This window comes from Schistocerca nitens, chromosome 7 (genome assembly GCF_023898315.1).
Source record: "Schistocerca nitens isolate TAMUIC-IGC-003100 chromosome 7, iqSchNite1.1, whole genome shotgun sequence".
Lineage (NCBI taxonomy): Eukaryota > Metazoa > Arthropoda > Insecta > Orthoptera > Acrididae > Schistocerca > Schistocerca nitens.
Window position 1 is genome coordinate 119,919,214 of NC_064620.1, and position 27,825 is coordinate 119,947,038.

Consider the following 27,825-nt stretch of genomic DNA (forward strand, 5'->3'; position numbering starts at 1 on the left):
TTCCTGCAGAGGAATTGCGGCTGATACAACCTTTACTTCGGCTGAAGTAGAAAACCCGAACCGTGTAAAAGGCATTGGGGCCAAAAAAGTCAGTAGTAGATGGACAGTCAACAGAATAATGTGATGACCCATGTAACACTTTTGTATGCCGCAGTGATTGAAAACTCCCCACAAAGTGGAATAGAATGTTCCGCATAGTTCACCAAATGCTGCGAGGGCAGTGACACCTGGACATGCCCAGTTCTGCATACATCACCTGATTTATCAAATAAACAGTGGCCCCTGTGTCCACGTGGAAACAGATGTCTTGGTGAGAAATGCGAAGCATGAGAAACAATTTCTGCATGGAGGGGTCACCTGAAGGGGACTCATGACTGCAGCACTATTGGGGGTAGGGATTCGAGTAGGTTGCACAGATTCGACACACTAAGTTGAGGTGACCCTCTTTACCACAGCATATGCAGGACGCCCAGCAGTCAAGATAGTATGTTAGTGAGCGGAAAACATTATGGCATGAATGGAGCAGTTCACGTGACCTCAACGAGGAGCTGCTAGAGGCACATACAGCTTAGAGATGTCGGACATCAATGAATCACAGTGTTGCTGCAACCTGGGGGACACCCTATGCCTGTGAAGTGGGTTCAGAACACTTAGTGATGCACGAACCCCATAACTTTTGGTCTCGCTGGAAGTCATTCGTTAGATGCCTGCATAATTTTGAACGAGTGTATGACGTGCAAGATGCCCTCCAGTAATGTGTTATCCAGTTTCGGTGCTGCTTTGCTTACCTCGGTATTGGGTACCAACTGAACCTCATCACGAATCAAGGAGTCCCCGTGAAAAGCCTTGCAGCCTTGACGGGCGCAAGTGAAATCACTTTTGCGGCTGAGACCTTGAAAGTCACCGATTCAGAAGCATGTTTATGGTATTGGTGAAACTTGAGCATGGAGGCAAGCAAATGATATCTCCATGAATAATAATTAGTCAGCAGAGTGCATTTCTCCTGAAAGGAGAGCACAGTGGGCTCAGACAATGGTGCCAATTTGTGGAGCAGAAGAAACATGTCTGGTGACACCTGAGACAGAAATAATGATCACTGCAATGAATTATTTATAACTTTAAACTGTGAAATGTTTATTCAGTCGATGCAGATAGGTGTCCCAGCTCTCCGTAGTGTCATTGAAAAGTGGAAACTACAAGGACAAATGGGGACATCAAGGGTGTGGGGGGATGGAACTGAGGCCTCGAGCAAAGTTGCCTTGTGTGCTTGGAGATTGTCCATCTGAAGCTGCATTGACTTTAGTAACAAGTCTGTGTGATGCTGTTGCTCCAACAGGCAAACAAATTCTCAAAAGCTTGCAAATTTGAACAAATAATGAAGCCATGAAATTTGTCCCTTGATCTGTATCATACCAGGACTTCCATTAGGTAGAATGAAATGTGTAACTAATGCTTTTGCTGCAGTTTCTGCTGTCACATCAGCAATTGGGGCGAAGGCTAGGTAACGTGAAAAGTGATCAATCACCAATAATATGTTGTGTCTGTGGGTATGTTCCTAGGGTGTCCAAAGCTACATTTCAAAGGGGCTGAGGACTTCAAGTAGTGTTTGGAGTAGGATTTTAGTCTTGGACTGTTGTGCATGCTGTGCACAAGGAATACAGTCAAGGATATGATATTCAGTGTTATTCCACTGACCTTTCTACCAATATTTAATGGTCTCACATAGACATTTATTGCTCACGTCCCACCGTGTCAAGCTGGAACACTGTCGTGACAGTGGGCAGTTACATGTGACTGAAATCCATTAAATCTTATGAGTAAGTTTCCTTGCAGGGTTTTATATTAGAAATGACCAACTTCCGACACCAATTCTGGTAGAGCAGAAAGTTGCTGGCATTCTTCATCTTTTCCCTGTGACACTTCCAATTCTTCTAACTGAATTTCGTACAATTTCAATACACGGACTTTCCTACTTAGTACATCAGCATTTTGGTGAAGTTTGCCACACTTATCTTGAATTTCATAATCGTACTCACTGAGTCTTATGGTACATTATATCAACTGTATACTTGGGTCCTTTAAATTTATATGTCATAGTAGTGCAGAACGGTCAGGGTTACTGTAAAACATCTGCCATGAAGGTACCACTTGAAATAATTTACACTGAGTACTAGAGCCAGCAGCTCGTTCTTGGAAGCAGTGTGATTAATTTCTACTCTGTGAATCTGTCGGGATCCACAAAAAATTGGTTTCTCAACACCCACTAGTTCTGACTGAGAACAAAGCCAAAACTAATTGCTGGTATCGTGTAACAACTTTTTCAAAGTCTCAATAGGATGGTGGATGGGATTTTGTCAAAACATCGTTAATTTTCTCTATTGCCATGTCACATTTAGTAATCTAATGGAAATTTACTCTCTTTTTCAACAATTTAGTCAAAGGCTTTGTGACCATTGCATAATTGCATTGAGTGTTTCATTGACATAGAGGAGTGGATAAGAGTCAAGTGTGATACCTCAATTTACTGCTCACATATAGACACAGAGGTGATAATTTCCTTCCCCATTTATACCTTTTTTAGTTACTATGATGATGCCCACACAGGCCAGAAGAAGGCTGAATTGTTTCTGGATCTAATTGCTGTTGAAGGCTTTCTTCTATAGTGAACTGCAAGTGATAGGGAATTTGGTAAGGCTTCTGAGTCTCTTCTCATGGCTTTGCATCTCCACCTGCGATTCAACTAGTTGGCTGAGCTCTGAGCACTATGGGACTCAACTGCTGTGGTTATCAGTCTCAACTATTTGGGTGAGGACACTTTCTGGGGTACGTCATCTTCTTACGTTGCCTCTTGTCCTCTTTTACCCCCATGACAATATTGGATTTCTCTGCATCCAATATGGTTGCCAGTCCGTTGTGGTGTGGCTGTCATGTATCCATTTGGTGGTAGCCCCCTGACAACACAGGGATCGCACTACTGATGTCTGAGCTGTAAACTCCCCACGTTATGCCAAGGAGTAGATGCCTGTCTTCCTTGGGCATCAGGGCTCCCAGCAACAGCCATCATGCCAATTGGCCTTTGCTGTGGCTGGGTAGCGTCTGTGGGGAGAGCCCCTGATCGGAGTGGGTGGCATCAGGGCGGATGACCCGCAATGGAGCGGACTAAGTCATCTCTTGCTGGTGACCGTACGGCACCAGCAGTCCCTAAGAGAGGCAAGATCGAATACAGTGCCGACAGGTATGACCCTAAATCGTTTCCCTCCCTCGCTACACCATGGAAGGAATGTAGGGCTCCAGAATGGAGAGAGCCATATTCACCTCAGTTTTTAGTCTGTAGCAGAACTGATGGAGACTCCTTTCTACCTACAAAACCTCAGTTTTTTTTTTTTTTGACCACCTTGAGGATAAGTTTGGAGAAGTGACAGTGCTGTCCAAGATGCAAAGTGGTGCAGTCTTGATTCAGACAGCATCCTCAGCCCAATCCCAAGCGTTAGTCACCTGTGACAAGCTGGGTGATGTTTCTGTTTCTGTCACTCGCCATAAAAGCCTCAACATGGTCCAGGGGATCATTTTCCATCATGATCTCCTCTTTCAGTCTGACAAGGAGCTCCGCGCCAATTTAAAATGGCAAGGTATTCATTTCATCCAGCGCATTTACAGGTCACCCAAAGGCAACAGGGTTGCTACCAGTGCTGTCATCTTCGCCTTTGAGGGTGATTCATTGCCTGAAAAGGTCAAGGTGACGGTTTACCACTGTGACGTTAAACCATACGTCCCTCCCCCTATGCGGTGCTTTAAGTGCTGGAAGGTCGGGCACATGTCTTCCCGCTGCACTTCCAGCACCACATGTTGATACTGCGGATGTCCACTGCACCCAGATACTCCATGTGGGCCACCCCCCACTTGCATCAACTGTGGAGAGCACCACTCCCCCTGTTTGCAAGACTGCCCAGTACTCCAAAAGGAGCAGAAAATCATGGAGTACAAGACCCTGGACCAGTTGACTTACACAGAGGCTAAAAGTAAATTTGAAAGATTACACCCCATTTGGTTGACATCAACATATGCTGCAGCTATGTCACCATCGCCATCCCAAGTGCCAGTGGTTCCTCACTCTGTACCATGAACAGTGAGCCCTCCGGGCCACTGGAATACACCTGCCCCCTTGGTGGTAGGGACAAATCTTCCTCCAGTGCTCCAAAAGCACCTACTTCAGGAGCAAGGACCCCCAGACGCAGGGGACATCGGTCCTCTCCCCCTGCTGGAGAAGCAACAGCATCCTCCAGCTCCTCTCGTGTGGGAGGGGGGACCCCTAGGGGCCCTCTCTCCCAAGGTATCCACTAATGCCACAGCAGACACTCGCCAGTGGCTCAAGGAGACAAAAGGTCCTGGACGAAGAGCTTCACAGTCTTCCTCTGTGCTCCCCCCTGCGGGTTCGGGGGTTAGAGTAGGCCCGCGGTATTCCTGCCTGTCGTAAGAGGCGACTAAAAGGAGTCTCAAACGTTTCGGCCTTAATGTGATGGTCCCCATTAGGGTTTGACCTCCATTTTTCCAAATTCCACAGAAGTACGAGCCTTTTGGGGAAGGACACCTTACGTGGTGCACCATCAGTCCTCTGTGCACCAAGGCCTTGGCACTCTTGATCGTCTTGGCGTCGTCACTGCACCTTCCATCCGTAATTTTGTGCATACGCATCTGATGGATAGTGTACGTAACGCCCTTAGTGCGTCACCATCTGCACCCACGATCACTATGGACTACCCATGGCACCCAAAATCCAGCACGGTAGCCAGCCCGTTGTGGTGGGGTCGTCATGTACCCTCTAGGTTGTAGCCCCCTGACAACACAGGGATCGTACTGCCGATGCCTGAGCTGACACCTCCCCTCGTAAGCCAAGGAGTCGATGCTCGTCTCTCTGGGGCATCAGGACTCCCGGCAACGGCCATCCTGCCAGGTGGCCTTTGCTGTGGCTGGGTGGCGCCCGTGGGGAGAGCCCCTGGTCGGAGTGTGTGGCATCGGGGCGGATGCCCCGCAATGAAGCGGGTGAAGTCTCAATCCGGTGGTCGCACGACCGCCAACGTCTCTAAGCGCGGTAAGACAGAATTTAATGCTGTGACATATAACCCCAAATCGTTCCCTTCCCTAGCCACGCCATGGGAGGAACGTAGGGCTGCGGACAGACAGGAGCCGTATTCACCGCGATACCTTGTGTGCAGCAGAACCGATGGGGATTCGTTTTTGGGGACTAAGCCTCTCTTCTTTGTTCACCATCTTGAAGATAAGTTTGGGGAAGTGGCATCCGTTTCCAAAATGAGGAGCGGGGCTATTTTGATTCAAGCAGTTTCATCTGCACAGTCACGAGCGTTACTCGCCTGTGAGAAGCTCGGTGACATCCCCGTTCATGTCACCCCCCATAAGTCCTTAAATTTGGTCCAGGGGATTATTTTTCATAAAGATCTTCTGCTACAGTCTGATGACGAGCTACGGGAGAACCTGGCACGACGAGGTGTGCACTTTGTCCGTCGTGTCTTTAGGGGGCCCAAGGATAATAGGGTCGCTACCAGTGCCTTCATCCTGGCCTTTGAGGGTGACTGCTTGCCTGAGAAGGTCAAGGTCATGATCTACCGGTGCGATGTCAAGCCCTATGTCCCACCCCCTATGCGATGCTTCCAGTGCTGGAAGTTCGGACATATGTCCTCCAGATGCACTGCCAGCCCCATGTGCCGTGATTGTGGACGACCTTCACATCCTAATGCTCCATGTGCTCCGCCTCCCACCTGCGTTAACTGTGGGGAGCATCATTCTCCTGCTCGCCAGACTGTGCAGTCTACCAAAGAGAGCGGAAGATACAAGAAATTAAGACCCTGGACCGTTTACCTTACCAAGAGGTAAGAAGCTAGAACGGCTCAACCCCACATCTATGTTGAGGAGTTATGCTGCTGCAACTCTGCCGCCACCGGTTCCTGCAAAGACTCCCTTCTCAGTTGGCGCACAGAACAGTAAAGTTACGCCTGCCCCACCGCTGGTAGGGGCCACGCTCTCTTCCACTGCTCCCAAAACACCCGGTTTGGGGGCAGTGGACCCCGAACAACTGGAGACATCCATCCCCACCTCTCAGCCGGAGAGGCACCAGCCTCCTCCGGCTGCTCAGCCGGAGAGGAAAGAACCTCTTCCGGCTCCTCAGCTAGAGAGGCAACAGCCTCCTCCAGCTGCTCAGCCGGAGAGGCAACGGCCTCCTCCGGCCTCACTCGTTCGGAAGGGGTCCCTTGGGGGAGTCCCTTCCAAGGATTTTACCAGTGTCTCGCTAGACGCTAGCCAGTGGCTGAGGAAGCCACCAGCTGCTGGTCGAAGGGCTTCACGCTCTTCCTCTGTTCCTGACACTGCATCAGGAAAGCACTCCCAGCATGCGAACCCTACTCCCAAAGACAAGAGAGAGAAGAGGAAGCTCTCTAAGAAGCCTAAGGACCCAGTGGCTTCCGCGCCAACGCTTCCTGTCAGCTCAGCCTCTGAGGATGAGGTCGAGCTCTTTGCGTCCCCAGATGACCTCGATCTCGCCGTCTCAGAAACGATGGCAGTTGCGACGTCAGTCACTCAGTCGGTGGCAGCATGTGACTCTGTGAAGTAATTTGCTTTTTCAGTACCTTCATGCCCTTACAGGACACGCTTTGTACGATCCTCCAGTGGAATTGTGGCGGTTATTTTAGCCATCTCCCTGAGCTACGACAGCTTCTAAGCCTGACACCTGCTTTCTGCATTGCCCTCCAGGAAACCTGGTTCCCGGCAATGCGGACCCCTGTCCTTCGTGGATACAGGGGTTATTACTGCAACCGTAGCACTTACAATTGTGTGTCAGGTGGAGCCTGCGTGTATGTCCTTACCTCTGTATATAGTGCTCCTGTGCCCCTTCAAACATCATTGGAAGCTGTGGCTGTACGCGTAAGGACTACCCAGGACATAACCGTCTGCAGTGTCTATCTCCCTCCAGGTGGTACAGTCTCCCTGACCGAATTGGCTGCACTTGTCGCCCAACTCCCCACGCCTTTTCTTCTCCTGGGGGATTTTAACGCCCACAATCCCCTGTGGGGTGGAACGAAGGTTACTGGCCGAGGCAGAGAGGTCGAGAATCTCATCTCCCAACTCGACCTCTGCCTCTTAAACACTGGCGCCGCCACACATTTCAGTGTGGCGCATGGCACGTTCTCGGCCATAGATCTGTCATTGTGCAGCCCAGGGCTTGTACCATCGGTCCACTGGAGAGTCCATGATGACTTGTGTGGTAGTGACCATTTTCCCATCTTCCTTTCACTACCCCAGCGTCGCTCCCATGAACGCTTGCCTAGATGGGCATTTAGCAAGGCAAACTGGGAAACGTTCTCCTCTGCTGCCACTGTTGACTCTCTCCCCCATGGTACCATCGATGTGGCGGTTGAGACACTGACTGCAGCGATTGCTTCCTCTGCGCAACGTACCATTCCTCGTTCATTAGGGTGCCCCCGGCGAAAGTCAGTGCCTTGGTGGTCTCCAGAGGTCGCTGAAGCCATTAAAGAACGTCGGCGGGCTCTTCAGCGACATAAGCGGCACCCATCTTTGGAGAACCTCATTTTTTTCAAACGTCTCCGTGCTCAGGCATGACGGCTCATCAAAAGGCGGAAACAGGAGTGCTGGGAGAGGTACGTTTCCACCATTGGTTCCCGTACTTCACCCTCCCAGTTGTGGATGAAGATTCGGCGCATCTTTGGATTGCAGCACTCTACAGGTGTCGCAGGGCTTACCATCAACGGGGCGGTATCCACCGATGCCGATGCAATCACCGAGCATTTCTCCCAGCACTATGTTCGGGCCTCTGCGTCGAGGAATTACCCGCCCGCGTTCCGCGCGCTCAAACGCCAGGAGGAATGCAAACGGCTTTCTTTCGCTTCTCGCCACCCCGAGGCGTCTAACACCCCATTTAGTTTGTGCGAACTCCAAAGCGCCCTGGCACAGTGCCCCGATACCGCCTCTGGGCCAGATGGCATCCACAATCAGATGATCAAACACCTGTCTCCGGATTGTCAGCAGTGTGTTCTTGCCATCTTCAACCGCATATGGGGCGATGGTGTCTTTCCGTCGCAGTGGCGGGAGAGTACCGTCATTCCGGTGCTGAAGCCTGGTAAGGACCCGCTTAATGTGGATAGCTATCGGCCCATCAGCTTGACAAATACTCTGTGCAAGCTATTGGAACGCATGGTGAGTCGACGGCTGTGTTGGCTGCTCGAGTCTCGGGGTCTTCTGGCTCCGTGCCAGAGCGGCTTCCGTCGGGGCCGTTCCACCGCCGATACTTTGGTCTTTCTTGAGTCTGCAATCCGCACTGCTTTTTCCAGCGCCAACACCTTGTCTCCGTCTTTTTCGATCTCTCCAGAGCATATGACACGACGTGGCGGCACCATATTCTCGCCACGTTGCACGGGTGGGGTCTCTGGGGGTCTCTCCCCATTTTTATTCAGAATTTTTTATCTGTTCGAACATTCCGCGTTTTAATTGGTACATCCCATAGTTCACTTCATATCCAGGAGAACGGCGTTCCTCAGGGCTCTGTATTGAGCGTGCCCCTTTTCCTTGTGGCCATTAATGGCCTTGCAGCAGCAGTAGGGTCGTCTGTCTCACCCACGTTATATGCTGACGATTTCTGCATCTTTTTCAGCTCCTCCACCATTGGTGTTGCAGAACGTCGGTTGCAGGGAGCCATACGCAAGGCGCAGGCGTGGGCCCTAGCCCATGGGTTTCAGTTTTCCCCTGCGAAGACTTGTGTTATGCACTTTTGTCGGCGTCGAACTGTCCATCCCCACCCTGAGCTGTATCTTCAGAATGCCATTCTCAGGGTTGTTGACACTTACCGTTTTCTGGGATTGCTGTTCGATGCCCGGCTTACTTGGCTTCCACATATTCGTCAGCTCAAGCGTCAGTGCTGGCAGCATCTGAATGCCCTCCGCTGCCTCAGCAACACAACTTGGGGTGCAGATCGTAACACGCTGCTGCAGCTCTACAAAGCCCTTGTGCTGTCCCGGCTTGATTATGGGAGTGTGGCGTATGGCTCGCCGTCGCCCTCGGCGTTGCAACTGCTGGACCCCGTTCACCACTGTGGGGTTCGACAGGCGACAGGAGCATTCCGCACCAGCCCTGTTAATAGCCTCCTTGCTGAGGCTGGGGTTCCTCCGCTTCGTATTCGGCGTCAACAATTGTTAGCCAACTATGCTGCCCACGTCCGTTGTTCTCCCCGTCACCCTAACTACCGTCTCCTTTTCGCCGATGCGGCAGTCCATATCCCACACCGGCGGCCTCGATCGGGCCATACCATTGGGATCCGTGTTCGGTCACTGTTAGTGACCTCGAGTCTTTGCCTCTTCCATCTGCTTTTCAGGTCCACCAACGTACACCACCTTGGTGTATTCGTCGGCCGCAGCTTCGGCTGGAGCTCTCACAATGGCAAAAGGATTCAGTTCCTCCTGCAGTCTTGCGCCGTCAATTTTGTGCTCTCCTCGACGCATCCCGCGACTCGGAGGCTATCTATACAGATGGCTCGATGGTTGATGGCCGTGTGGGGTACGCTTATGCTCATGCGGACTATGTAGACCAGCGCTCCTTGCCGGACGGCTGCAGTGTTTACACCACAGAGCTAACGGCCATTTTTCGTGCCCTTGAGCGTATTCGTACCAGCACTGGAGAGTCTTTTGTCATTTGCAGTGACTCTCTCAGTAGTCTGCAGGCTCTTGGCCAGTGCTACCCACGCCATCCCATTGTTGTTGCCATCCAGGAGTCCGTTCATGCTCTTGACCAGCGTGGATGTTCAGTGGTGTTCATATGGACCCCGGGACACGTTGGGATAGCAGGAAACGAACACGCCGACAAGTTAGCTAAAGCAGCCACCCGCAAACTGCCGTTGGAGATCGGCCTCCCGGCCACTGATCTCCGATCGGTGTTACGCCGTCGGGTCTTTGGGATGTGGGCAGACGAATGGCGCACTCTGTCTGTACCCAACAAGCTGCGGCGTGTAAAGGAGACCACGACCGTGTGGGGTTCCTCCATGCGGGCCTCTCGCAGGGATTCTGTTATTCTCTGTAGGCTGCGCATTGGTCACTCCTGGCTGACGCATGGTCATCTGCTGCGTCGAGAGGACCCCCCTCGTTTTCGCTGTGGTGCAACCATGACGGTGGCCCATCTGTTGTTGGAATGTCCTCTTTTAACCGCTCTCAGACGTGCTTTTAATCTCCAGGGTGATTTATCATCTCTTTTAGGTGACAATGTCTCTATGGCAGATCGTGTTTTAAGTTTTATTCGCGCAAGCGGCTTTTATAGGTCCATTTAATTTTATTACATCACCCTCTTTTGTGCTGTATCTTTTACTTTGTTTTGTGTTGTCATTTGACTCCACCCTAATCTTTTAGGCTGGAGGTTTTAACATGTTGCAGAGTGGCTGGCTCATCCTATTATTTTCGTGATCAGCCAGCCACAGTCCTCTGCTGTGCAGTTTTAATTCCTTCTGCCTTTCTTCTCTGTGTTGTTTTTGTTGCTGTGCTCCGTTTTCCATGTTTCTTTATTATTGACCTTGGGGATTTTCTTCCCCTGGAATTTTTATCTTGTGCTTCGATTGACTAGTGGGTGGTTTCCCTGTGCTCTGTGTGTTTATGAAACAAGGGACCGATGACCTCTGCAGTTTGGTCCCTTTAATCCTCAAACCAACCAACCAACCTTCCTCTGTGCCTGAAGCTGCTTCAGAGAAATCTTTTCAGCAAGCCCCTAAAGAGAAGCGAGACAGCAAGCAAACTAAGAAGTAGTCTGCTAAGACTACACTCCGTTTCAATTCTGCATCTGAGGATGTGGTGGAGATCTTAAGAGTCCCCTGCTGACCTTTATTTCACTGATGCCTCATCCACTATAGAAATGGCTGCAAATACTCAGTCTGTGGCAGCAGGTAACCCTGAGGCATAACCTGCCTCCTTGCACACTTCATGCCTTCCCAGCCTCACGATAACGCCATCCTCCAGTGGAATTGCAGTGGTTTTTTCCACCACCTGGCTGAACTACGGCAACACTTAAGCTTTACACCTGCTTTCTGCATTGCCCTTCAGGAAACTTGGTTCCTGGAAATGTGGACCCTTGTGCTTCACGGCTATAGGGGATATTACAAGAACCATAGTGACTATTGAGTGTCACGTGGAGTTTGTGTCTATGTCCTGAACTCAGTATGCAGTGAACCTGTGCCCCTTCAAGCCCCTCTTGAAGATGTGGCTGTCAGGATAAGGACAATGGAGGAAATAACTGTCTGCAATGTATATCTTCCTCCAGATGGTGCAGTACCCCTGAATGCATTGGCTGCACTGATTGATCAACTCTCTAAACCTTTCCTACTTTTGGGAGATTTTAATGCTCATAACCTCTTGTGGGGTGGCACCGTGCTTACTGGCCTAGGCAGAGATGTCATAAATTTACTGTCACAGCTCAACCTATGCCTCTTAAATAAAGGTGCCCCCACACATTTCAGTGTGGCATATGGCACATATTCAGCCATTGATCTCTCGGTTTGCAGTTCTGGCCTTTTCCCATGTATCCACTAGAGAGCATGTGACGACCTGTGTGGTGTGACCACTTCCCCATCATCCTGTTACTGCCCCGGCATCAGGCCCATGGACATCTGCCCAGATGGGCTTTAAACAAGGCAGACTGGGAAGCCTTCACCTCTGCTGTCACCATTGAATCTTGCCCACATGGTAACAATGACGTGCTGGTTGAGCAGGTAACTACAATGATCATTTCTGCAGCAGAAAATGTGATCCCTCATTCTTTAGGGTGCCCCCAGCGAAAAACAGTCCTTTGGTAGTTGCCGGAAGTCGCTGAGGCAATTAAGGAGCATCGGCAAGCTCTACATTGGCATAAGCATCACCCTTCCCTGGAGCACATAGCCTTTAAATGGCTCTGTGCCCACATTTGCCAGCTTATCAAATGATGGAAACAGGAGTGCTGGGAGAGATACGTCTTGACCATTGGGTGCCATACATCACCTTCCCAAGTCTGGTCGAAGATCAAACGAGTTTTTGGGTGCCAGACCTCAACAGGTGTTCCCGGTGTTAACATAAATGACGTGTTACCTACCAGTGCAAATCCGATTGCCGAGCACTAAGCTCGCGCCTCAGTGTTGGAGAATTCCCCACCCAGCCTTCCGTCCTGGCGGATGGAAGGGAAAGTCCTCTCGTTCACTACACACCACAGTGAACCCTATAATACCCCATTTACAGAGTGGGAGCTCCTCAGTGCCCTTGCACATGGCCCTGACAGAGCTTCTGGGCCAGATCGGATCCACAGTCATATGATTAAACATCTCTCGTCTGACTGCAAGTGACGTCTCCTCATGATCTTCAACCGGATCTGGTGCGGTGACGTCTTTCCATTGCACTGGTGGGAGAGCACCATCATACCAGTGCTCAAATCCAACAAAAACACACTTGATGTGGATAGCTATCAGCCCATCATCCTCACAAAGGTTCTTTGTAAGCTGCTGGAACGTATGGTGTGTCTGCAGTTGGGTTGGGTTGGGTTGGGTCGGGTCGGGTCCTGGAGCCCCGTAGCCTACTGGCTCTGTGCCAGGGCGGTTTCCTCCTGGGTTGCTCTAACACTGATAATATTGTGTCCCTCAATTGTGCCATCTGAACAACCTTTTCGAGATGCCAACACCTTGTTGCCATCTTTTTTGATTAACAAAAAGTGTGTGACACGACCTGGCGAAATCGTGTCCTTGCCACATTATACGAGTGGGGTCTCCGAGGCCCGCACCCAAGTTTTACGCAGAATTTACTGTCGCTTCATACTTTCCATGTCCAAGTTGGTGCCTCCCATAGTGTCCCCCCCCCCCCCCCCAATATTCAGGAGAATGGGGTCCCGCAGGGCTCTGTATTGATTGTATCTCTAGTTTTAGTGGCCATTAATGGTCTAGCAGCAGCTGTAGGGCCGTCTGTCTCACTCTCTCTGTGTGCAGACAACTTCTGCATTTCGTACTGCTCCACCAGTACTGGTGTTGCTGAGCGGCACCTACAGGCAGCCATCCACAAGGCGCAGTCATGGGCTCTAGCCAATGGCTTGCAGTTTTCAGCCACATAGTCATGTGTTATGCACTTCTGCCAGTGTTGTTCATCTGGAACCACAACTTTACCTCACTGATGATCCCCTCACTGCACATATTGATTTTTAGGACTGGTTTTCGATGCCCAATTGACTTGGCTTCCTCACCTTCGTCAGCTGAAGTGGAAGTGCTGGCAGCACCTCAATGCCCTCCGCTGCCTGAGCTACACCAACTGCGGTGCAGATCGCTCTACACTGCTGCATCTCTACAGAGCTCTTGTTCAATCCTGCCTTGACTATGGGAGTTTGGTTTATGGTTCGGCGGCATCCCCAGTATTGCATGTACTCGACCCAGTGCACCACTGTGGCATTCGACTAGCAGCAGAAGCTTTTAGGATGAGTCCAGTGACCAGTGTCCTGGCGGAGGCTGGAGTCCCTCCATTGCAGGTCAGGCATACACAACTGCTCACCAGTTACATTGCACACGTTTGTAGTTCTCCATGGTGTACACTTAGGCAGCGGCTTCGCCTGGACCTTTCACATGGCCCAAAGGACTCAGTTCACCCCACAGCTCTCTGCTGTCACTTCCTCTAGATTCTTGACATGTACTGAGGCCATGAAGTGGTTTACACCCATGGCTCGATTGCTGATGGTCATGTCGGCTTCGCATATGTCCATCAAGGACGTATTGAACAGCATTCCTTGCGTGATGGCTGCAGTGTTTTCACTGCAGGGCGGGTGGCTAAATCGTGCTCTTGAGCAGATCCATTCACACCCTGGGGAGTCGTTTCTTTTGTGTACTGTCCCCTGGAGCAGCCTACAAGCTATCGACTAGTGCTACCCTCGCCATCCGTTGGCAGCAAACATCCAGGAGTCCATCTATGCCCTGGAATGGTCTGGTCATTCAGTGGTGTTTGTGTGGACCCAGGACATGTTGGAATCCCAGGCAGCGAACTTGCTGACAGGATGGCCAAACAGGATTAATGCAAACCACTTATGGAGATCGACATTCCAATAACTGACCTCCGTTCATTTTTACGCCACCAGGTCTTTCGGCTTTGGGCAACAGAATGGCATAGTCTCAGTATGCACAACAGACTGCGTGCCATTAAGGACACTACGAATGTGTGGCAGTCCTCCATGCAGGCCTCTTGCAAGGACTCTGTGGTGCTCTGCCGGCTCCACATTGGCCACGCTTGGGTACCCCACGGCCACCTCCTGTGTGTTGATGACCTGCCCGAGTGTCGATGCAGCGCCCTGTTGACAGTTGCCCATATTCTGGTGCACTGTCCCACTTTGACTGCCCTGTGACGAAATCTTCGGTTACGGTCTCGTTGCCGATAATTTGATCTGACAACACCTCATTGGCTCATTTAGTTTGACGTTTTATTCATGAGGGTGGGTTTTATCATTTGATCTAAGTTTTAGTGCATGTCCTTTATCCCCCTGTGTCATCCACCGTAGTGCTTTTCGGGTGGAGGTTTGAGTGTGTTGCTTCTCCTTTTTATTCTCATGGTCAGCCAGCCATGGTAATCTGTTTTGTCGTTTTAATCTTTTCTACCTGTTTCTTGCGTTTCTGTGGGTTTCTTCTCCCCTTTTGTCAATTTAAGTGTTTGTTGCCATTCCATCGTTCTTGTAGTTTTTCCTTTCTCTCCATTTTGTGTTGTCAGTCTCGCTTGTTTTATTCTCACCCTTGTGGCATTGTTTTATTTGGAACAAGGGACCAATGACCTAGCAGTTTGGTCCCTTCCCCTCTCTTTTTAAACAGACCAACCAACCAACTATATGCCGAACACAATAGCCTTCCCTCTCGGTAGTGCCACATGGCCATCTGGAGCCCAGTCTTGCGACCGTACCTTTGCATAGCTACCATTGCCAGTGATTGTGTACATTGGCTGCATTCCTACCAAGTCTTTTTACAATATCACAGAAGGAACTCCCAGCTTCTCGTAGCCCTATTACATTACCTTGTTCAGTTTCAGTGAGGTGTTGATAACAGCATCTTTGTCGCCATAAAGGCATGCTTTGTTAACATCAACCCACTGTGTCCAGTCTCAAAGGCAACTAACACTCATTACTGTTACAGCATATATTTAAAGCAAACCTGATTTGCATCCTCATAGTGGTGCTACTAGCCCCACTCTTATGCAACTGGTGTGAAATTTGAATAGATGTCATCTTTAAGATGTAGGTAAATGCCTTCGAACTTCCATTTATGTCACACAACTCCTTCCTAGTGTTGCAACTTTTTTTTTTCCAGCAGTGTGTATAGTGCTGTGCTGCTAATACTTATCGCCATATTGATTCTGCATAGTAAAGTAAGTTAATTATTTGCTATGACTCTTGAGTTATTCTTGTCCAAATTTATATGAATATGAAAGTTTTACTCTTTTTTTCTTCAGTTGTGTTACACAAGTGTTGCCTACTAAGTAAAACAATGTCAGTGAACAAGTAAGTACTGTGTTGTATTTTGGTTGCCTATGTTCTTATCTTGTGTGTTCATCATTTCTGTTTTAGATTCAGACAGAGGATAAAGAGCAGACTTCCTGTGCTCCTCAAGTGGACTATTCTAGACTTGCTTCATTTTTAAACAGGGTTTGCCCTGCAGTCGTAACAGAACTCGAAAAGAATAACAGAAGCCGTGCATTTGATGATTTACGCTATGCAAACAATTATGAAGATGACATAACTCAAGCACAAAAGTTGTACACTCTACAGCCATCCAGTGCAGCATGTGATGTAGAGGTATGGGTCCAGTGTTCTTTATTGAAATGGCTAATATATTTATATAGTATATCTAACTTGTTGCTTCCAAAACAGGTAAAAGTCACAGGAGTGTCATGGAACTGCAATGGCAGTATCTTAGCTGTGGCATCCAGTGCTGTGAAGCATGAGGCATGGTGTGACCACAGGGGATCAGTCTCCCTGTACAGTGTCAGTAGGTAAGATCATGTTAAATACTGAGTTTGTGTTCACTAAAGGGTTAGATGTGCTCTGTAATATAGGCTAAATAGGTGGCTACTAGCTAAAAGGCAAGTTATCACATTTCAGTCTAATTCTATCATGGATAATAAAGTTATCAGGAAACCTGTCACAGACTCCCATTTGTTGCTTCAGGCAATCAAAGAAAAAGAAGTGGATAGTACATGCAAAGATAATTGCATAATATAATTACCACTACTTTTACCGATGCAAGTGATACCATTCTAAGCTGAAGTGCCATTTGCTGTACTTCAAATTACTGTCAGGCTCAGAAAGGACAAAGAAAAATATGACACAATTAGGTTCGTGCTGTTGATTCATTGAGGTGTTCAAAATTAGCTGCTGTGATGCATCTGTAGAGTCTGACAGAAGCTCACGAAACAAAACAGGTCAGATTTATCACACAGCATCTTTTAAATTAGTGGCAGTGTTAGGAGGTCAGCTCGCATCTCACCGTGTGGAAATATCTTCAGCAGTGGACAGGCAAGAAGAACAGGATAACAACTTGCCAAACCACAACTGTTCTATGCAGTGTAAAATTATTTATTGACTGAAGTTTTTACACTATCAGGTTTCAGGGACTGAGCCCTATCTTCAGGTGTGTCTAAAAACGTGTGCCTGTATCAAAGCTTACTGACAAGACACCACATCTGCCGTACATGACTTATCCAATTGAGTTTGCAGATGTGCCCTGCAAAAAACACTTCTCAGCTGTAAGTCATCTCATCCTTGCTGAGCAGCATATGTGTTAACTGAATTATCTGAATAGGTACCCATATTGAATGCTGCAAGTGATTGCAGTAAAGTTGGTGGATAGGCTGTTTGCCCAGGCAGCCCTACCTCTAATGTAGAAAAAATGGCAATGACAAGGTTGGGATAGTAGTCACTGTGTGACTGTTTGGAAGAGGCTTGCATCTGGGTAAGGGGCTGGAAGCAGTGTTAAAAGATGGACAGATGAGATTATTATGTAAGAATGAGCACTGAAAATACCTCTTTGATCAGAGTGCGAAGAGTATCCTCATTTCAAGGCACATTGAGAGTTAGTCTAAGATCTGTTGGAGAATGGGGTTCACTTGGTCCAGTCCTATGTAGTACTCGGTAATAGACGGGATACTTTTTCAAGATCATCATCAGTGCATGAGGGATGTTGGGTTTATATAGAGATATGTTTCAGGACGAATTGAGGAGTACAGATTCCATTTGCAAAAGCCTCAACCTGACACTGCAGATGCTGCAGCCATTGTTGGCAAAGCTGTTTAGAAGAGATTTTTCAGTTTGGAATGGGCTGTTGGCGTTCAGGTATTGCCAGTGACTGGTAAGTTTAATGTGAACAAACATTGTAATGAAACTGCTGTTAGGTGAAAGTTAACATCCAGGTAGGGTATCCTCTGAGACAAGGAGGGACAATTGGAAGAGAAGGTGTTGAGATTCTGGACAAATGAGGATAGGGTTTCTCTCTTTGGGTCAGGGTCATAAAATGTGTCGTCAATGAGTTTGATGCATGTGAGTGATTATGGATTGTAGGTGACTAGAAAAGATTCCCCTCATGCTCCTACATAAAATATCAGTTTCGTAACAGTGACCAAACCTGAAGCCCTGTATACGGTCATTTAAAGTTAAGCAAATAACTCTTAGATGTGAATGTCCTATAGTCGAATCAACATAAGGTCCCTCATAGTTGTAGTAGGCCGGGCTTGGCAATTTCACATATCTATCTCAACCGGTAATGTAACATGATAATGTAAACATTTCTATGGTAATGCCTTGGTGTTGCCAGAGCACTGTAGATGGCTATTGTTTCCACCTGCAGCCATTTGCACTTCACAGCTAAAAGCTGGCAGCAGTGCTACCGGCTGTCTGGAATCTTGTTACTCCAACTCTACTAGACAATGAAAATTTTCCAAGAATTAGATTTGTAATTACAAGAAACACAAAATACTAATAGTACAAAGGAATTCAAAATGAAATACCTGTGTTGGATCATCTTCATTTAAAAGCTTCATTTTTAGGGTTCCATAGGCTACCTCAGTCGGTAAACCCGGAACTCATACAAGATCACTTTGTTGTCTGCTCATCTGTTTGTCCATCTGATTGTTAAAAGCCCTTTTTCTCAGGAATGGATAGAAGTATCAAGTTGAAATTTATTTTAAATGCTAAGATCTACGGTTTCTTGGTGGTGTAAAGAATTTAAGCTTCTAAGTCAATACAGTCCAAAGATATTGCCACATATGTCACATTTTTTTAAACTCGCAAGCTCCTACATCAAAACCTATAGATGAACTATCTATAAGGGCCAGTGAAATGAAAATAAGACAGACAGAATAAAATTAAGTAAACTGTTTATTATTTCAAAAGTAATTGCTGCAGCTGTTAATACATGTGTCCCACTGTGAGACAAGAAGGTCAGTGCCTTCATGAAAAAATGTTTGCAGTTGCCGACAGAAGCACGATTTCATGTACTTCTTTGTCCGAAGTGTGTCTTTCTTGAGGGCTCCAAAAATATAGAAAGCACACAGAGAGAGACTGAAACTGTACAGAAGATGTGTAACGCCGTTACAACAAAATTTCTGTCGCATACTCGAAAGAACCTTGGTAACACATTTTCATTTGACTGCCCCTTATGTGTACAATCAAGCCTGGTGGTCTAGTGGTGAAGCTTGTGGCTGGTAACTGAGAGGTCACAGGATCGAATCAAATCTTGGTCAGACCACTTTATTTTTTAGTTTTCATTTTAACGTAGCCTTCACCTCTCAGTGATATAAGGCGGCCCCAGAAATATGTATTTTGGATTCCACTTTAAACTGTAGGTCCTCCTTCCCTGGTTGCATAATTGGGGTTGGTTAGGGACAAGTAAGTCACCAAAGTGGCGTCCGATGGAAAGATTTGCATCAAGCCAATGAGCCACATGGAACTGTTGTTATTATCTATATACATAATTAAGTTTGTACAGAACCCTCTGAGCAGGGGTCCTAGTTGTCAGTGGATACTTTTTTTGGTGGTGGTGGTGGTGGGGGGGGGGGGGGGGTGTTAATGATTTCTGAAACCTCCGGTGTGCCAGACAGGATTTGGAACCACATCAGTTGAGCTATCTAGTGTAGTGCCACCACTATTATTTGGTGCCACTGACTAAGGAAACTCCCTATCACACCCCTCCCAGATTCAGTGGTAAGAGTTTTCAGTGGACAGCCCATCAGAAAGATCCAGCATGAAAGTAGGAAGAAGGTGTACTGAACTGTGAAAAAAAAGCAAAATACAAACAGTGAATGGTCCAAGGACAAGTGCAGTATAGAGCAGCCTAAAAGAGCAATGGCATTGTGGTTAAGTGGTAACAATGTTGGACAGCCAAGCAGACGAACCGTTTTCAAATCTCCCTCCTACCAGTTTCTTTTTTTCCACTGTGTTCAAATTTGTGTCTGTGTCGTGGTGTAACATCCATTTGCAACAGCAAGGTGTGAGGAAGGGACATACAGTGACAGCTGATTCTGCACAACTACTCTATTAGCAGCCAAAAGGAAGTACTTTTTGAACGGGAACCGCAAATGTTTTATGACAAGTCAACCAAATCCTCCATCAGAAAATTCATGTGGCATTTCATACGCAGCATTAGTGACAGTATGTGTGTCACATGATAGTAATCTCTTATTGACGCAACTAATTTTTATGCCTAGTAAGTGAGTAGATATGCCTCCTTGCCTGATTTAGGAGTTCGTATTAATGTGAATGTAATCACTCCCAAGGAAATGATGAAAACATAATAGTTTGGCACAGAAGCTGCAACAAATGAATGAAACAGTTTCATAATGACACAGGCTCTATGCTGTGTCAAAGCATATGCTTTTAACATTTTTGAAGTTACGTTCTGTTTTGAAAGTTTTGACTCTTGAAGTCCTTTGTTGTAACATAGCTAACACCCGTTTATTTGTTGTTTTCATTTCTGTGAGACCTCTACATGATAGCTCGTCTGCCCTAACTATTCATTACATTTACTTGCAACAGTAATGTAATTTAACCACATAACACATATTCAATAATCATTGTATAGTATGACAACTGCCAAGACTACAGAAAGAGAACAAACATGTTAGTGACGGGATGGACAGTCCATAATGTTGTGAAGTTGGAGGGGGGGGGGGGGGGGGGAAGAAGTAGATAGCATGAGTGAATTTTGAACACAGCCCATCTGGCTTGCAGTACAACACTGTAACCAGTTAGCCACAATACCATGGCTGTTTGTTTTCAACCACTAAATCTGATGGGGTGCGATGGGGAGTTTCCCTTTGAGTAAAGTAGCAGTGCTGCCCTGGCTGTTGGAAAAGGCCACGGGAGTAGGCAAGTGCATAGCAGACCAAAGTACTGTTACATCAGCTGCAGCAATGCCACTGGTCAGTTTCCACAAAGCGAGTTTGGATAGTAGTAGAGATGTAATGGCAGAGCTGAAGCTGTGGACGTGGATTGTGTGTCTTTCTGCGATAGCTCAGTTGGCAATGTAAGGTTCCAGCTTCAAGTCCTGGTCTGCCACACACTCTTAATCTGCCAAGAAGTTTCGAAACAGCACTCACTGTGCTGCAGAATGAAAGATTTATTCTATGTTAATGATTTCTATCAAGGTGAAATAATGTTGGGAGTTTTTTCTCATACTTTGAAACTGCTACAAGAGGTCATGGAGAGGAGGCTGAAGAAAGAAGATTAAAGCAATATAGGCTTTAAGTTTGGTGTAAGTTTTGCTAGTGAGGAATATCGAGTGCATCAAAAACATATTTTTAGACAAGAAGAAGATTATTATGAATGTTGTGATCAGTTAAGGGTGGTAATGCTTCAAAAACATCTAAAACTGATTTTTAGACAAAATAATGAAAGGCACATTATTGCAAATCTACATCAGTAAAATGTGACCGTATGAGAAAGCAGCAATCATTGTGATGGATTATTATTAAATTATAGATGGAAGATTTCACTCTGAAGTTGACTTTAATTTTTGCAAATATAAATGATCATATTGTTGAAATGTTTTTTTTTCCCCATCTGGTTTATACATTTAGACCTAACACTTTTTTATTTGTCATTGCTACTTAACAGAAAGAATTTCGACCCTACAGCTGCTCCACAGAAAACATTGGAAACAACTTCTTGCACAACAGCCCTCGCATATCATCCATATGTGCCATCTGTACTAGCTGCTGGAACATTCAGTGGTATGTGAAAAAATGTCAGCTTTATGTCTGTAAATTATTTTATAAATAGTATTGACTGTGTGGGGCGGCAGGTACAGTTCTTCAAATGATGATAATAGTTGGTTATTTGTACAGTTCACTGTCTTATTCATGCAAGCCTGGCAATTAATTTTGTGGTCAGCCAGAAAATGAAGGGAAACATACTGACCTTAGTTTCCTGTCTGGACAGCCACATTCTGATCCAGCCCACTGAAAGAAATGTTTCTATTCTCCTTCTACTTAGCGGGATCAGGGCTATGATTTTAAATGACAATATAAATTTCTAGTTAATATCTTTTAACAGAATTTTTCATCGGTTCTTGGTAGAACAACATGAACATAAATGAAAAGTACCAGTTTGCTTTTGTTCTATTGTATTGCTTTTCATTTATTCTAGTTAATACATATTTTGAGTAAAGTCTCTCATGTATGAGGGTCACTCCAAAAGAAATGCACACTATTTTTGTAAAAATACAGTTTTCATTCTGCATGTGTGAAAGTTTTACAGTGTGTAGATACACCCTTCCCTCTTGTTTTCAAACTTAGTTCAACGTGAGATTTTTCACTCTGCAGCGGAGTTCAACGTGTTCCTGTGAGTGGCACCGTCACAGCATGTCTTCAAGATGGCTGCTACACTTGATGTTCGTCAGAAGCAACCTGCTGTCATAGAATTCCTGTGCTGTGAAAATGAGACAGTGGGAAACATCCACAAGAGGTTGAAAAAGGTGTATGGAGATTCAGCTGTCGATCGCAGTACAGTTAGTCGGTGGGCAAGCAGGTGATGTGATGAAAGCGGGCACAACAATATTGAGGATTGTCCTCGCAGTGGCAGGCTTCGTACTGCACACACATGTGCAGAGAGTTAACGAATTGGTGACTGCTAATTGTCATGCTATGTTGGGATAGGGAAAGGAAGTGTTTGCAGAATACTGAAAGTGTTGGCGTTAAAAGTGGTTTGTGCCAGGTGGGTTCCCAGGATGTTGACAGTGGCTCACAAAGAAACAAGAAAAACGGTATGCAGCGAACTTTTGGAAGAGTACAGGAATGGTGGAGATGAATTCCTTGGAAGAATTGTGACAGGTGATGAAACATGACTCCATCATTTTTCACCAGAGACGAAGAGGCAATCAGTGGAATGGCATCATGCAAATTCACCCAAGAAAAAAAAATCAAAATCACACCTTCTGCTGGAAAAGTTATGGCTACAGTGTTTTTTGATTCCAAAGGACTCTTGCTTGTGGACATCATGCCAAGTGGAACCACCATAAATTCTTATGCATATGTGACGACACTGAAGAAACTTAAAGCTCGACTGAGTCATGTTCAACCACATCGGCAAAAGCAGGATGTTCTGCTGTTGCATGACAATGCACGGCCACTTGTCAGCCAAAAAACCATGGAAGCGATTACAAAACTTGGATGGACAACACTGAAACACCCGCCTTACAATCCTGACCTGACTCCATGTGACTATCATCTCTTTGGGAAACTGAAAGATTCTTCATGGAACAAGATTTGAAGATGATGACTCCCTTGTACACGCTGCCAAACAGTGGCTCCAACAGGTTGGTCCAGAATTATACCGTGCGGGTATACAGATGCTGGTTACAAGATGGCATAAGGCAGTTGAGAGGGATGGAAATTATGTGGAGAAATGAAAATATTGTTCCTGAAGGATGTATCTACACACTGTAAAACTTTCAAACATGTAGAATAAAAGATGGATTTTAAAAAATAATGTGCATTTCTTTTTTAGTGACCCACGTACAACACTTTGAAATTCACTATGTACAATCGACAGTAGATATTTCTATTCTAAATAGCACTTTTAAAAGTTCTGAGGTGCCCTCTACGGTAAATTCCTACCAGATTGGAGCTTCAAAATAAATGTTCAAAATTAATGCTCGCCATAAAAATTGGAATAATAGTTGCCACTTACCACATGTATTTGTAAATATCATGGACGGCACACTAACAGTTACTTTGGTGAATTCTAAGTGATCTATTGTCTCAGTCCAGCTGTGACATCATCCGAGGCAGAGCGCGATCCGACATTTAACAGACGTGGATCTTACAGTGGCTAAGTGCGAAGTGAACCTCCTTACTGCCTCTCGGGCTGTATTTATATAGGTGCCGCTGCAGCAGACGGCTGAAGGAACATTTGTTGTCTACTGTTTTAACACACAGCAGCAGCCTCAGAACGATCGCTTTCTTGGACACACAATGTTTAATATCATAGTTATTAATTAATTCAGAAACTTCTTAATTTTTACATCTATTCAGGTAAGTTATTTGAAAACCCAGAAAAAGTTTCAGCTCGCTTGAATAAAAATTTTGCCTTCTAGAATTTTTATAATGGGACTAACGGTAGATCATTACCTCTGAACCATACCTTTACTAGAACATGTATTGGCTGTTATTAATAGTACAACTCTAAAATTTGGTATATTTCTATTATTTGGTAGGTTTTATCATCTGCTTAAACCAAACTTCTCTACTATTAAAATTACAGGTATTTAACCTACAACAATTGGTTATATTTTAGTTCCAAATCTGGTTTTTACTTAATTACTCAAAAACTATAAGAGTTAGCTTAACGTGGTCTCTTAGTTATGGTTTTTTTGGGTGAACTGAAGCATAAACCAAATTTTTACCTTTCTAATTGCAAGTCCCATATTTTATGCCTTCCATTTTCCTAAAAACATGGATTCCAGTGTTAATTTTCGTTTTTTAGCTTCGAAACTTGCACCACTTATTTATGAGCTCCATAGGCTCATTCTGATCAAATTCTGGCTTTCTAGCTTTATTATTTAGCACCACTTATTTTTCTCTTAAAACTGCATTTTTACCGAAACTATCAAGTCTAGGTACCTACAGACATCATATTTGTAACATTATTGTACTAAACTATGTTTTAACAAAGTTTTAAACGTTATTTTTGACTTTTAATTTCATACTTAATTGTGGCGTAATACTTGTGCGCTAGGCGCAGATGCGTTAAGGTGACATGTCGCTACTAGCAGTGAACTGGGGAAGTCCTGGCACACTCGCTCGCCTCTCACCCATGATATAGTGCTTTCTTTGCATCATCACCCCCTATTTATTTTTGTGTAACAATCTATTTTTGAATAAAATTAAATATCCAAAAAACAAGTGATGTAATGATTTAGTTTACCTCTTTTAAATAAAATTGATTTTTTTAGAAATTTCTTTATTGCTACACATACAAAATTAATCACACTTATATACACACATAGAAAATATAATGTAAAAGACTTTCACAAAATCATTTACAAAATGTACAAAGAAACATTACATAAATTTTTCAATAGTTACAAAAAATTTTTTGCTTATAAATTTTTCAGTCTTTACCTGAAAAGAAACTCGCATGCATTTTTTTCACTTTACTTGTACTTACATTTCTCACCACAATTGTAGGCACTAAGGTGGACATCTGTATTAGACTTTTTCGCTAACTGATTATAAATGTGGGAGGAGAATCTACTTTTTCATTCTATTTCATTATAAAAGGAAAGGAAATGTTTCACTGCAGTTTGGGTCGTCCATGCGTCCATTCCCACTGTAGCTTGAAGGTAGTCTTTCATGCAGTCTCCATGTCCCTGAGAAACAGGCAACATAGCCTAAGCTTCTGTTCTCAACTTACATCTAAGGGAGGACAAAGCACATTTTACTGTCTATATTCTGGCAAGAGTGCTAATAATTAAGATGTTATCAGAACGACAATTAGCAATAAGTTATATTTGAGAAAACAAGTCATTTTACTTCATAATTTAGCCTGAATCACAAACTTTGCATTCATGCTTTTCTTTTCTTTTGTAAATCATAGCTTTTATGTATTCCAGTTACCTATATGTTCTTAAACAGTGACTTTTTGGCAAATTTGCAGTTTATTTTATTATTTGAGATGTTCCATTAACTTAGAAGATTGAATAACCTTTGCAAGTTTTACTTTTGCTTGGCTCAATTATCATGTGGATTAGTTTACTAAAGAAGTCATTTGCTTAACAGCTCTTACTTTGCCTTCTTGTATGCATTATTAAAATTCGTTTTTATTTTCAACATATTGATTTTTATGATCTGCATTTCCCAACGTTTTTGTAGGATTCTGTTGTCTATTTTTACCAATTAAATTTACTATCTGCCTTAAGCAAAATTAAGCGTTTTTCCACCATTTTATGAGACGCGAGGAAAATTATTCATCAATTCTCCATTTAATCATATATCTCAGCCTATTTACTTCACTTCTCCATTTACGCATTGCAAAGTACATCTATTTCGCCACTTCTTTCTCTCTTTGTCTCTTTGTCAGCCCACTGATCTCCTTATTTATTTATATATTTGGTGTGATCCTCTCACCACTTCCACAAATCTCCCTTTGATTAAAGTTAAAATGCTATTGCTTGCCTCTAGGGGCATTACATTCCTACCCTTTCTTCTCCTCAGACAACCTTACTCCCACCGAAATTATTGCTTTATGCAGATTCTAATGGATTGTTTTTAAGCATTCCTAGCTTTAATAACATCATATAATGCAAAGTGTATCTCTACTATGTAGTTACTAACCCTTTTTATGGATCTTATTTTTATCTATTTATTTTTAGCCATGTTTATCATTTTATTGGTACCCAAATTTACTTTCACCATACGCTAGGAAGATTACTTACTAAGAAGACTTTATAACCTAATAGAATATATACAACATGAAGACATACATGAGTCTTACTTACTATGATAGAACAGAAGAAGCGAATGAAACTTGAAACAGAAATAAAGTTCCTTCCAGCTGGCACCGCGTGGTACACTGAACCGTATATCTGCCAAAGAGTGGCAGACTGCCTACAGTAACTAGTTACTGTTATTTTTAAATCTCTGAAGAGCTACAGTATTCCATAGACTTAATTCCTTTTTACTCCTTGGGTATCCCAATTCATTATTTTCCTAATAGGCAGTTCTGAGGTTTCATTATTACTGCCTATATGACTTCCTATAAAAGGTTATTTTATCACTTGAGAATCAGGTAAAGTTAAAACTAAATTGTTCTGGTCAAAATCAATCTTTCTCTGATATTTTGACAGGAAATCAGTACCAATCAACATATCAGCACTTAAGCCTAACACTATTAAACAAGGATGATCTATTACTACAGCACTTATACCAATGGGTATCAAAGCTTCGTGCGGAACTGGTCTAGAAACTTTTCCAGTAGCACCTATTATTTTTAAACCACTTACTTTCATGACTGTTAATTCACTTTTATTGGGAATAGAATCAAAAAATGCTTGGGACAAAGCATTTGCTTCACTGCCACTGTCAAGAAGGCAATGTATTGTTACTCCTGATATGTTCGTTTTGATAATAGGGTGAGTTATTTTACTCTGAACAGCTTTCTCATATACATCTTCCATTAAATCCTTCTCAATTTTCTTCCACCTCATCAATTTCTACATGTTTATCTGCCTTTTCCAACATGTCCACTAATTTTAAATCAAAGCACTTGACAACTCTCTCTACTTCTTTTTGCTGCATATCAGCCAAACCATCCTCTAACTCTGAGCAACTGTGTCTCTGCACAACATTGCTACTTATAATAATGTCATCAGCCTCTACCATTTGAGGCAAGTTAATACAGCTATTAGGTTCCTTCACCTCATTGCTATTGCTACCCCTTTCATTCATCAACTTCTCTTCTTTAAAACTTTGCAAAACTGAGTCCACTTCCGCTACCTCAACTTTAGCTCTTATTGAAGATGTAAGCTTTTATCTCATCTTCGTCCACATCAGATTCAAATCCGGTAAGTACTTTTTCCTATTAGTATCTATAGTGTATTCTTGTTCTTATTTGACCCATTTCTCTAGATTATCAACAATACTATCAACTATATTATGAGAGTGGTTTAACACATCACTGGTACTGTCTGTTCCTATTTCATCATCCTTTTGTTCTGTCTGTGTGTGTTTGCTTGACTGTTGCTTGGGTTTTTGTTACTGGCTGTATTACGGTTACCTCCTGTTGAGTGCCAGTTTCCTCATAGACGGGATTTAGTTTCCCACATGCAGCCTGTTGTGTTCATTTGCTAAAGTATTAGATATGGTAGCATTTTGTCCTCCTCCTTGTCTCAATGGCCCCGTGTTTACTTCTCTGCTTTTGTCGTGATAATTGTTACAAAAGCATGGTGAGTGACTACTGCCTCTTCCTCCGCCACAGCCCCAATTTTGATAATTAGTTCTTGTATTCCTAACCTCCATACGTCTAACATTTACGTTCCCATTGCCCTGGTTTCTATTTTGTACATGACTGTTAGAAGCTCTGTTACTATTCTGCATTTGCTGCTCCACAGTAGCTATTTTTTTCAATCTCTCTAGATATTCAATGAATCTATCTACATTATCTCTAGATGCGGAAACGATTCTTTTCTGCCAGTACCAAGGCAGCTTACCTTCTAAACCCATAATAATCATATCCGGTTTCATCTTTTCTGTTAGATGTGACAGTCGTGAAACACATTCCTAGAGAAATCTTTTACTG

At 44.7% G+C, this 27,825-nt stretch overlaps 1 protein-coding gene across 1 annotated transcript in view; it reads left to right on the forward strand.

Annotated features, from left to right (window-relative positions):
• LOC126195286 (cytoplasmic dynein 2 intermediate chain 2-like) overlaps positions 1-27,825 on the forward strand; it is a 99,475-nt gene that overhangs the window by 24,580 nt on the left and 47,070 nt on the right. Inside the window, exons 3-5 of the mRNA XM_049933833.1 lie at positions 15,604-15,831; positions 15,907-16,028; positions 21,145-21,260. Coding sequence (XP_049789790.1) covers positions 15,604-15,831; positions 15,907-16,028; positions 21,145-21,260 — 466 coding nt within the window. The remainder of the gene's footprint in view (positions 1-15,603; positions 15,832-15,906; positions 16,029-21,144; positions 21,261-27,825) is intronic.